Genomic DNA, 11796 nt, shown 5'->3' with positions numbered 1-11796 from the left:
TGTGTGTCTGTGGATGGGACTGTCAGTGTGTGTCTGTGGATGGAACTGTGTGTCAGTGTGTGTCTGTGGATGGGACTGTGTGTCAGTGTGGGTGGCAGACAGAGATCATCACTGCAGACTCAGGTCTCTTTTCACCTTTGCACGGGTTCCAGAATCATACTTGGTTGTTAGGCTAGTGCAGGAGTGTTTACATGTTAAGCCATCTTGCCAGCCCCCACGGTTCTTTACAGTATAAATGACGCAGTCGGCACAATCAGCTAAACTATTACAAGCAAGTGAGTGCCATCGGGAGGATAATCTTTTACAAAATAAAGATTGGTATTTTAAAAACTTGGGCTTTTAGTCTTTCTTTAGATACTGTTTTCAAATGTCAACTTCTACTTCAGAGTTTGAAAGTCAGCTATTTTAGAGACTGAATAATGAATGTAACTAACAAAGACGTTTACCTTCATCCCACCCACTCCCTCACAGAAAGCACAGGGAGCTGCCGAGACAACTGGCCAGCAGTCACTGAGGGAAAGCAACCGTGGGTCTCAGCCTCGCTCTTCTCTTGGCAGTGTTTCCTTTCCTGTGCTGTGCTTTTCTGTGTACCTTGGTGGCACAGGCCATATTTGTCAACACCAGTAATACTCTATGTCCTAAACCAGAGACTTTGCTGCTGCTGCTGCTGACTCTTATGTAGGTCTGGAGAGCTGAGATCTAGGGAGCTCCCATGCTGCCACACCTTAGCACACTTTTCCAATCATTTTACTTCTTCAACACAGAACCTCTGCTCCACACAAAAAGGAACTACTTACTCCTCAGGTCTTCACAACTTGCAGCCATAATCACCACTTAAGCACCTTGTGCCCATTCTAGGCACAGGACAAGGAACCACACAATTTTTAGACCTTTGTCCCCGACTTACTTCACTCAGCCAAATGTCTTCAAGGATCATCTAGACTGTAGAAGGCTCAGAATTTACTTCCCGAAGGCTGCAAACAGTCCAGGGCACAAGCTCTAAATGAGGCTGTGAAATTCTCTATCAGCCCTGCCTGTTTTCAGTTCATTTGTTTATCTATGTAGGTGCAGAGGTGCTGAGTCAGGTGATAAATGCACACTTAACTTTGGGAAGCCACCAAGCCGTCTCATAGCAGCTGTCTCTTTTTACACTTCTCTGCACCCTCACCTACAAGGATGATTTTCTGTGTGGTTGGTTTATTACCACAGCCATTCTGAAGCATAAGTGACCTCCAGTTCCCCAAAGACAAACACTGTTGAGTCGTGTCTGTACTTAATGGCCACCTGAGCCTTCTTTAGAGAAGTGCCTGATCAAATGTCTTAAAACAGGGTTGGCTTTTATAGAATATTTTAGTGGCTACTATTCTTGAGGCAGCAATCTAGAAACCAACAAAATGTTCCTTAAGAGCAGAATAGATGAACTGTGTTATAGTCACCTACTGCATGACACAGCGCTGAAAACATGTTATAACATATACTGTCCCTTTCCCATAAACAACAGAGCCCATTAATCTTAACTCGGAATTGTCTTACCTTTCACTGTACCTTTCACTGGTACACATTAAAAAGGCTCAAGTGTAACATCCCATTATTTACCACATTGGATTTGGTCTGTTCCAGTCACAAGCTGGAACCCTAGATGACATCTCAGCAGCTCAAAGCTCCACTCACTGCTACCCACAGGACCTCTGCTGAAAATGATTTGAAGCCAAATGATAAAGCCTCTGAACAAACCTCAGAGGCCTGCACTTACCTTTGCTCTGAGAAGGTCCGCCACCTCCGCGTGGTTACTGTGTGGCTTCTGCTGCAGTGGCTGCCGGTGCTTTACCCACTGGTCACTCGGGGAACCTTCAGGAAACAGCTGCTGGCTATGGCGGAATTTTGTTCGACTACACCAACATTTAAAAAATACAAAGCGATTATCTTTCTTGCAGTTCTCCGAAGGCCTTGATAGTTTAACCTACCCACTATATGCTTTACCTTTCAGTATCTACCTTTCCCACTGTATTTTTAAGTTGTAAAGGCAGAAAAAAAGGTTTTTCAAGACAGGACATCTCTGTGTAGCCTGGAATTCACCCTGAAGAACAGGCTGTCATTAAATTCAAGATTCACTTCCTCTGCCTGCTGAGTGCTGGGACTAAAGTCATATACCACCACACCCAGCTTAAAGCAGAAATTCTGATCATCTTTGACAGCTATATTCCACCCCCTATCCCACCCCCTGTCTTTTAGACAAGTGACTGGTATTAAAAAATATTTCTTATCTTAATAATCCATCATTTTTATCCCAGGCTTTTATACCATCCCCTCCCTATAAGTAACTATATTCTTGAAGTTTAGAGAGTTCTTTCTACATTTAGTTGAAGCAAAGAAATGTATGTAGACTTTTCTTAATAGGATAGAAAACACATTCTTTCCCGATGTCTCAGTATGGAATCTGATTAAACACGGTTGTCATAGACCCTACCAACGTTAGATGAGATCTGAGAAACTAGGTTATTTTCTAGAGCACTGCTCCTTAAACCACGAGAGATTCAAAGCACAGCAATGGGAAAGACTTCTGAATGTGGAAAACCAGGTTAATGCAAAGCCTGATGTGCATGAATCAGAGATGTTTCTGGACTGTTCCATCACCCGACTTCACGGCAGCCTTTGTTCTGAACACGCAGCATGCACACTTTGCATTGAATGTGGCATCGAGTCAGGAACACCGCAGAACACGGCATGGAAGACTAAATATGTTGTAGGCTTACTATGTTTGCAGTATGGCCCTGACTCTCACAGAGGGAGAATGGTTTCGCTATGGAGTGCGAAGACCCTCAGTGTTCTGCCACACCCCAGCATGTATCAAATATCAAATGAGTTCATCTTTAGATTGTGCTCTGTTACAACGCTTCATCTTGGGCCCAACATCTGGCTCAGGAGGTAGAGCCATTTGTTGCGCAAGCCCAATGGTCTGAGTTCAAGCTTTGGAACCCATAAGTGGAAAGACAAAGTGACTCCAAGAGTTTGTCTTCTGACCTCGACAGGCTTGCCTACCTGTGCACACGTGCATGCCCCCACCCCTCACAAGAAGAATGCTTCATTTTGAAAACCACTGCCTGAGATGCCTACTTTAGTTTCATGAAAATTAGTTACATGAATCTTGGCTTGGAGTTAGGACAACGTCTGTAACAGCTCTGATGCGGTTCTAAGCTCGCACCTTCTACCTTGCACTGTGTATTTATATACACGAGGCAGTATTCTGAACACCGATGAGCAGACATTATGAAGTATTAGTGAACTCTGAAAAATGTTAGAGACATGATCTATATCATGTCTGGCAGTAAAAATATTTACCTAAGACTTAATTCATTTTTCTTTTATTTTCCTTTTAAGTCAGGGTTCCCTGTAGCCATGGGTATCTTGAACTCAAGAGAACCTCCTGCCTCTGCCCCAAGTGCTGGGATTAAAGGTGTGTGCAGCTATGCCCAAGACGTAATTCTTCTAGTAAAAACCGAACACATATATTTCTTTAGTATGCAAATTTGCTTTAATTTTAATGAATAGTAAAACCACACTATGTATGGAAAAACTGTTCTAAAATGTCTTTGGCAATCAGTGAAAGTTTGATATGTATATCTCCTTTATATACCTATGCTTATAACTGCCTAAAAGTTTTGTAGGCAAAAGCAGTCATGATGGAAAGGATGAAGTTTAAGAAGCCGCACCCCACAGGGAAACCCAGTGTTACCAGACAATGGAGAAATAAGTGAACAGATCCATCCAGCCTTGATCTGCCATGCATAAGGACTGGATTCCGATTCTCACAGGCCCCACTCACTAAGCTGTAAGGTATGTGTGATGGTTTGTATATCCTTGGACCAGGGAGTGGTACCATCTGAAGGTGTGGCCTTGTTGGAATAGGTGTGACCTGGTTGGAATGGGTGTGTCACTGTGGGTGTGGGTATAAGATCCTCACCCTAGTTGCCTGGAAGTCAGTCTTCCACTAGCAGCCTTTGGATGAAGACATAGAACTCTCAGCTCCTCCTGTGCCATGCCTGCCTGGATACTGCCATGCTCCCACCTTGATGATAATGGACTGAACCTCTGAACCTGTAAGGCAGCCCCAATTAAATGTTGTTTTTTATAAGACTTGCCTTGGTCATGGTGTCTGTTCACAGCAGTAAAACCCTAACTAAGACAGTATGGAATTTCAGACAGCATCCCATATCTACATAAACACTGCTAAGAGTAGCAGACAGCTCTCAGAATCCTTTTCCCATTTAACACATGGAAAGATGGGCATGGTGGCTCTAGGCTGTAACTATGGCACTCAAGGGACTGAAGCAGGAGGATTTCTCTATCTGAGGCTAGTGTGCGCTACGTGCTGTGTTCTAGAGCAGTCTGGGCTACAAAATGAGACCTTGTCTCAAGGTATTTTTAAAAACCAAATTGGAAAAAAAAAAAAACCCAAAAAACTAAAAAAAAGAAAGCCAGGCATGGTGGGGCATGCCTTTAATCCCAGCACTCGGGAGGCAGAGGCAGGCGGATTTCTGAGTAAGAGGCCAGCCTGGTCTACAGAGTGAGTTCCAGGACAGCCAGGGCTACACAGAGAAACCCTGTCTCAAAAAACCAAAAAAGAAAAAAAAAAAAAACCCAAAAAACTAAAAAAAAGAAAGCCAGGCATGGTGGGGCATGCCTTTAATCCCAGCACTCGGGAGGCAGAGGCAGGCGGATTTCTGAGTAAGAGGCCAGCCTGGTCTACAGAGTGAGTTCCAGGACAGCCAGGGCTATACAGAGAAACCCTGTCTCGAAAAACAACAAAACAAAAGCAAAACCAAAAAAGCAAATTGGGGTAAATCTTACAATAAAATGTATTTTCTATCTGTCAGGCAAAACTCTGACATTTCCACCAACATATCACAGAATATGACCGAAATAAATACTGCCTCTAAAGGAAATGTAGGAAGCAGCTGGAGTTTGAGCAAACCCTCTCTATATACTAACAAGAGTAGAACCCTGAGGACTAAGGGTGCCCACATGCAGACTGGTGGAGACCTTCCCAATGATGAACTGTCTCCATTAATGACTTCTTGGTAATATCTGCTTTATACTCTGGGGCACACTCTTGTCTTCCTGACTTCTGTTTCCATACTGTTTCTCTTATTTCTATTAGGAGTTGCCTTGGTAATAATAATACTTACAGATTTTAAAAGGCAGAAATGATTCTTAAGGCATTTAATTCAATTTCTTTTTCTCATAAAACTAATAGAAATGAAACATTACTTAGTTAAAATTTTTTAGCCATAAGTGTAGTCTACTCATATTGTCTTCTTTTAAAATTAAATTTCTAGATTAAAAAGATCACCAAAGTGGAAACAATGTAAAACAATAAACAAAACCACAACTCTGGCCATGTAAGTTACAGCAAGCTGCTTAAAAGAACATAAACCGCCGGCCAGTGTGGTGCAGGCCTTTAATCCCAGCACTCAAGAGGCAGAGGCAGGCAGATCTCTGTGTGTCTGAAGCAAGCCTCAGCCAGGGCTACACAGAGAAACCCTGTCTTAAAATAAAACAAAACAAACAAAAAGCTAAAATGACAATAAAAAAGAAAGAAAAGGAAAAAAAGAAGATAAACTAAGGTCAGTGAGAGGAGGTGGGCCAAGGTGTGCGGGGCCAAGCCTGACTATTACTATTACTTCGTTTGATCCCAGAGACCCATGTGGTAGAAGAGAACCCTTTGCAAGGGTTCACACCATGGTATACACACAGATATACACTAAATTAACAATTTTAAAATTATACAATAGGCATATTTAGCAATGTTACTCCCCAATTCTGTCCTAAGTTCTCATCAAGCAAATGTTTCTGATAGTGCACACCTGTGTGCTTCCTGGTCCCTCTCAGCCAGCTGGGAGACAGTGTCTCAGTCTAGTGGGTAAGGTACTTGCTGTACAAACAGGAGCAAGATTCCTTAGAACCCGAGTGCAAAAGCCAAGCGTGGCGATGTGTGTTTGTAACCCCACAGCTAGGAGGCAAATCATGCATCTATATCCTTGGGAACTCCAGGCCAATGAGAGACCGTGTACCAAAACACAAACTGAGTGACACCAGAGGTTGCCCTTCGCCTTCTTCTTATGTACATATGACCGACCACACAGGCATGTGAGCTTACACATTCATATGCATATGAATTCTGTCATCTGCATCTCTCACCTCCTGTGCAAGAGACTGCAATATATCCATTCAATCACCTCCAGAAACTAACTTATCACTAATGTAGGGTAGTAGATACTCAACACACATTTTCCCCCTTTCCTAGTGCTCTAAGCCATTGGTATCCTCTCGAGTGTAATATTTTAAAATGTGCCCGAAGCAACTTCCCCCCAATGAACCCCTTTCATCTCATCAGCAACTTTTAAAGCACAACAGAGCTTCTGAGGGGGAATCTTATACTACTCTGATGTACTGAAAGACACCAGAAAGCCATGCTCTGATAAGCGCATTTCTTTACCTCAATTTTTCCACGGTGGGTCTACCTGGTGTGCTACCAGCTGAGGAAAACCCATTGTCACTGTCCGAGGAATCTCCAAATCTTCGAGACAGCCAGTCCCTTAGTGGTCTACGGAAATATTAAGAATTCATTAGAAAATTTTTGAACTAGCAGCAGTGAGGCCAGTTTTACAGTTTAAGAAATGAACATACCTGATAAAGGGAATGGCCATAAAAAACTTATTAGGTGCCAAGCCAAGCTTGGACTTGGGAGTCATATCATTTCTATGACAGGGCAATTTCTCAATGGAGAACCACTCAATATTCTGAAACAAAACAATTGCATGTAGTTGATTACTATCAAAGAGTAGCTAACCCCAACTCCACAGCAATCTGTAAATATTCTCCACTCTTACATACCCTAATTTCTCTTCTGGTTTTGGGGTTAAATTTTGTGTCTTTTGGGACTCCTGGAATGATGTACAAGCGAGCAAGCTGGTCATTGATTCGCAGTTCAATGTAATCATCCTTACAAATATAGTCTTTTATATCAAAACCAGTTTCCTCGAAGACCTGGAAATAAATGTTGATAAAATGTTTGATTTTTAATCATTAGTTACATAGTTGAGACTTGTATCAAAACAAAACAAAGACATCAAGCTAAATCTAATCTGTAGCTAGATAATTAGGACCAAGCCCCTTCTTATGCTAATACAAGTAAAAATTAAACAGATCAAATGGAGATAAGCTATAAGCAAAGGATGAATACCAATCTGGTAGTCTGTTTTTAGACAGAGCTTTCCTATTGTATTGTATGTAGTACCACCAAGTGGTAGACGGACCAGCTGCAACTCTAGAGCTCTTAGTCACATTCACTCAAAAGGCAACCGAAGGACCTCAAGCTTAACCATTCCTAGGTTGAAACCATTGTGTCTGGATTTGAGGGGTGGGGCAGGTAGAGGTAATTAAGTGTAAATGCGTATAATCCTGATCTTGTTTAAGAAAAGACCCTGGCAGTTCTCTGGACATGGACAGGAAAGCCCATGTGGACACACAGGCAGTTGCAAATGGATTCCAATAAGTCGGGAAGAGAGCCTGCAATGAAACCCGATTAGCCGTAGCCTCCAGCCTGAATCCCTACTCTCCAGATCTGCTAAGAAGGAAACTTCTGTTGGTCAAGCTACCCAGTCAACTGCATTATTAAGTCAGCTCAAGCATACTAAACAGTAGCATTCCAGCCAGCTCCCCAAACTTTTAGCTCTTTATGACAAAGGTGATCATTTAGAAATCAGGATTAAAAATCAAGGCTTGCCTTTAAAATAATCTACTGACAGGAAAGCCATCTGCCCAAGGGGCCACTGTGTGGATCTCGGCCAATGCCTCCTTCTTTAAGCTTCCATAACCATGATCCAGCAGATGCTGCAGCTGGAAAACCCAAGTCCAAGGCCCATAACTGAAGGAACCAGAAGCAGGAGCCCAGGCTGAGGTTGCACAGCAATGTCAAGGCTGAGGACAAACAGTCCAAGGCCAAGGAGGCTGCAGCACTGAGGTGGAAGAGACCCAGGAGACAACTGCCTTTTGTCGCCATAGAGAAGACCCAGATAACCATTTGGCCTTCACCTGTGATGTCAGGCTGGATGTCCACAAAATACTGAACAACTGGGCAGAAAACAGAAGGCCAGTTTTGCTGGGAAGCCCCTGTAGAACAACAGGCCTCAGCGAGGCTCAGGTTCCATCAGTATAAAAAGCATTAAACTTTCTCTCTATGCTGCTGTAGGGGCCTTTTGTTCTGGAGTAGCAAGCCTTGCTTTCCACACACTTGGTAGTTATCCAGGATACCATCGTTTAGTGAGCCTCTGGTCTGGTTCCCTTTCCAGCCTGTTCATGGAAGCACCATGTATCAGTGTCTTTCTTACTCAAGTAGGAAGCAAACAACTCTAAAGGAATTATGTTTCCCCCTTAGGCTTTAAGTTAGGGGATCCATCTCTGAAAGAGCTGTAAATAGTTATTTGTAGCTTGTACAAAACAGCAGGCTGTGTTACATCCATTTACTCTGCAGTTAGAACACTAACACCAGTGCCTGTCTGGGCGCTGCTCTGCCCCTCTATCTGTTTTTGTTTGTTTGTTTTTTCGAGACAGGGTTTCTCTGGCTTGTCCTGGAACTCTGTAGACCAGGCTGGCCTCGAACTCAGAAATTCAACAGCCTCTGCCTCCCAAGTGCTGGGATTAAAGGCGTGCGCCACCACGCCCAGCCCTCTATCTGTTTTTAAGTGTTTATTTTACTTTATGTGTACGGATGTTTTGTCTGCATATCCATCAGTGCACCATCCGTGTGCAGTACCTGAGATAAGTCACAGACAGCTGTGAGCCGCTGTGGTGCTAGAAAGTGAACCCAGCTTCTCTGAAAGCGTTCAGTGCTCCTGAGGGCTGAACTCAAGTCCCTGTTCTGTAACTCAGAAAAGTTAATCACAACTACGTTATGTTTTCAAACCCACAAATCCCTTGTTTTCAAAAGATTTATCCACGTGCAAATATTTTTTGAGTGCCGATAAAATAGCAGCCCAAAATGTAGACATAGCCATACCACCAGGGAGTGCTTGGCACCCTAAACAAGACAGGCAAGGAAGCCCAGAGACACTGCGGCGTTGATGGTTCACAGGCTAACTGCCCTTGCTTCTCCTACATGCGAACACTCTTGACAATACGAACCCTATCATGCCAAGGGTGAGTGGGGGCACAGACGGATTCTTTGGGTTCTGAGGTTCTTGCTCAGTTTTATAAGTGGAGGTATTTAATCTTCCCTAAAGAGGTCCAACTACACAGACAGCTGACACCACACAACTCAACCTAAACTTCCACTTACTGAAGAGCCTTCCTGGAAGCAGACATTACCGGCCATGAGGTGGTCCACTACCTAGATAGCTACATGTACACCGTTCCTTTAAGTAGAACGCCATAGTTCTTATTCTTTCTCCTTAGAAGCAAGTTTTATGGTTAAAGGCTTAAGGATATAAAAGGAAGATTTTTCAGAGAGGGTTGAATGGCATCCTCTATCCTCCACAGAGAGCAAAGGAAAAGCTCCTAGGGAGATGGCAACTCCTCAGCACTCCAGCTGTCGGAGCTTTCTTTACCTGGTACTGGAAACGGAACTGACAACCTCACACCCCAGCCAAGCATACCATGCTGGCACATTACATCAGGCTCCTAACCTGGCTTTCCCTTATAAGAGCTATTCAGCCTTTATTTATTTGTATAGTACTATTCTGTCTGCAAACTTCTGTATATACTGTGGATAAGATGTTTAATCCTGATTTTAAAATGTAGTACTTCCAGTTACGCTTCCGGTGTTATTCCAAAGTAAATAACCAATAATCCCTTTCCCAAGGTACATACATGGGCTTTAACACAGAAGTTACTGTACTGGTGTGCGTTTACTGTATAGTAACTTCCTACTGTGTGTGCAGATGCAGACGCCAGAGGAGGAGGTCAGGTGTCCTGCTCCATCACTGCCTTACCCTCTGAGACATAGTCTCCCACTGAGCCTAGAGGCCAGCAAGCTGTGGTTCTCTTTACCCCTTTGCGCCCCCACAATGCAGTTACTGGCACAAATATAGCCACTTTATGTGGCTTTGAACTCAGGTCTTTCTGCTTGAGCATAGTGCTCTTACCTCCCGAGCTGCCGCTCTGAGCTGTCTCTCCAGCCCACAACAGCTTCCATAAAGACATTCTACGCCAAGTGCTCTCTCTTTGGCCATACTCACATCCTGCATCCTCCCTTTCCTCCCCAGCCTCCTGTGCCACTTCCAGTCACTCCCTGAACCTCACGTATTTCATGTCCTAAATACATACATGGTTTAATGGAGCAACATAATGTGTCTAGGGTTCCCAAAGGAGAGAGAATGTATTTGCCTTTCTGGGTCTGTCTTAACATGATGACCTCTAGCTGCAGATGATGAGACTTTGTTTCTTGAATTGGCATCGCCAGCACGTACATAAACGTTGGGTACATGCTCCAAGCTATGTTCTCCTGCTTGGGCAGCAGGGACCTTGCACAACGAGGTCAATCCCAGACCCCACAGTGGCGTCTAAGAACTGTGACTTCTTCACTAACAAGCTACACCCAAATTAAAACCAGACAATAAATACCACTGTGTCAGACCACCTCAAAAACATCTCAGAATCCTATTTCTGCCATCTTCCCCTCAAAGATGTTGCTTTTGACTATGGAGTTCTTAAAAGCGACTCTCCTTAAAATATCTGAGTGGTTAAATGGCTTGTCCAAAGTAGCTAGGCTTGTGCATAAACACAGACTAAACGAGAACAAATTTCAAGGGTCAGGTATAATATGGTGTAGGATAAAGAGCTAACTGCAGACTCTCCATATATAAAGCCAAAAATGGCAAACAACAGTTGCTGTTTAACTTCAGAGACCATGATGGACTGGAGCTAACCAGCAAATGGAATTTTAAATAATGTAAAGGAGAAATCACTCATCCTGAATTTCACTTTACAGAGAAACCCAGTCCTTACAGTGCTAATAACAGGGACCAGAACTTCAGAGGAAAGCATCCCCTGAACCTGGCTCAGATTCTGTTTCCGCTTAAACCTGGGATGGCCTCAGCAAAGCACTTGGCCACCCCCACGGTGCCAGTAGAGTCTGTAAGAGGGAGATCTGGCTGCTAAGAACAGGTGAGCAGACCTCTGAAGTCTAAACCAGCCCCTGGCTCCAACCATGCTCTGAGCCACTAGGCTCCCCACATGAACAACACTGGCACCGCCTGAGACACCAGGAGTCACGCTGCGCCTGCTACACCTTCCCCACGGTGGACCCAGGCTGCCAGGGAAAGCCAAAGGCAGTTCTTCCTCCTTTTGATTTCTGATGCACCAAGCCAGGGTCTGGATTGGCAGAGATGATCTGGGTAGGAATAATTGGAGTTCTGTTGTGAAAATCGTCAAATTCAGAAGACAAGGAATAAGTCCCTGTCCTTAACAGCTAAGCTGGGGATGGAGTTAAAAACTTTATCTGATAGGCCAAATGTAAAGCTAGAATGAATTTTGAGGGGGAAAATGTAAATTTCTTAGAAAAAAATCCAGATTGTTCATTTTTCTGGATTATAAAAAAGAAGAAAAAAGAATAAAGAATATAGAAGTTGAAATATTTTCTAAAAAGAAAGTCCAATTTTAAGTTAAAAACAAATAAATGAAAAGACACCATTATATAGAACAGAGCCTGATAGATGCTTTAAAATTACACAGTGGCCGGGCAGTGGTGGTGCACACCTTTAATCCCAGCACTTGGGAGGCAGAGGCAGAGGCAGAGGC

General features: G+C 43.5%; 1 protein-coding gene across 1 annotated transcript in view; it reads right to left on the bottom strand.

Moving 5' to 3' along the window:
- Dcp2 (decapping mRNA 2) overlaps window positions 1–11796 on the bottom strand; it is a 46569-nt gene that overhangs the window by 14038 nt on the left and 20735 nt on the right. The window contains exons 5-8 of the mRNA XM_021150698.2: window positions 6895–7047; window positions 6688–6800; window positions 6497–6604; window positions 1754–1889 (exon numbers count right to left, since the gene is read on the bottom strand). Of these exons, the coding sequence (XP_021006357.1) occupies window positions 1754–1889; window positions 6497–6604; window positions 6688–6800; window positions 6895–7047 (510 nt within the window). The remainder of the gene's footprint in view (window positions 1–1753; window positions 1890–6496; window positions 6605–6687; window positions 6801–6894; window positions 7048–11796) is intronic.

This window comes from Mus caroli, chromosome 18, assembly GCF_900094665.2.
Source record: "Mus caroli chromosome 18, CAROLI_EIJ_v1.1, whole genome shotgun sequence".
NCBI lineage: Eukaryota > Metazoa > Chordata > Mammalia > Rodentia > Muridae > Mus > Mus caroli.
The sequence above is the reverse complement of the archived record's forward strand: the minus strand, read 5'-3'. Positions and strand labels throughout refer to the sequence as shown.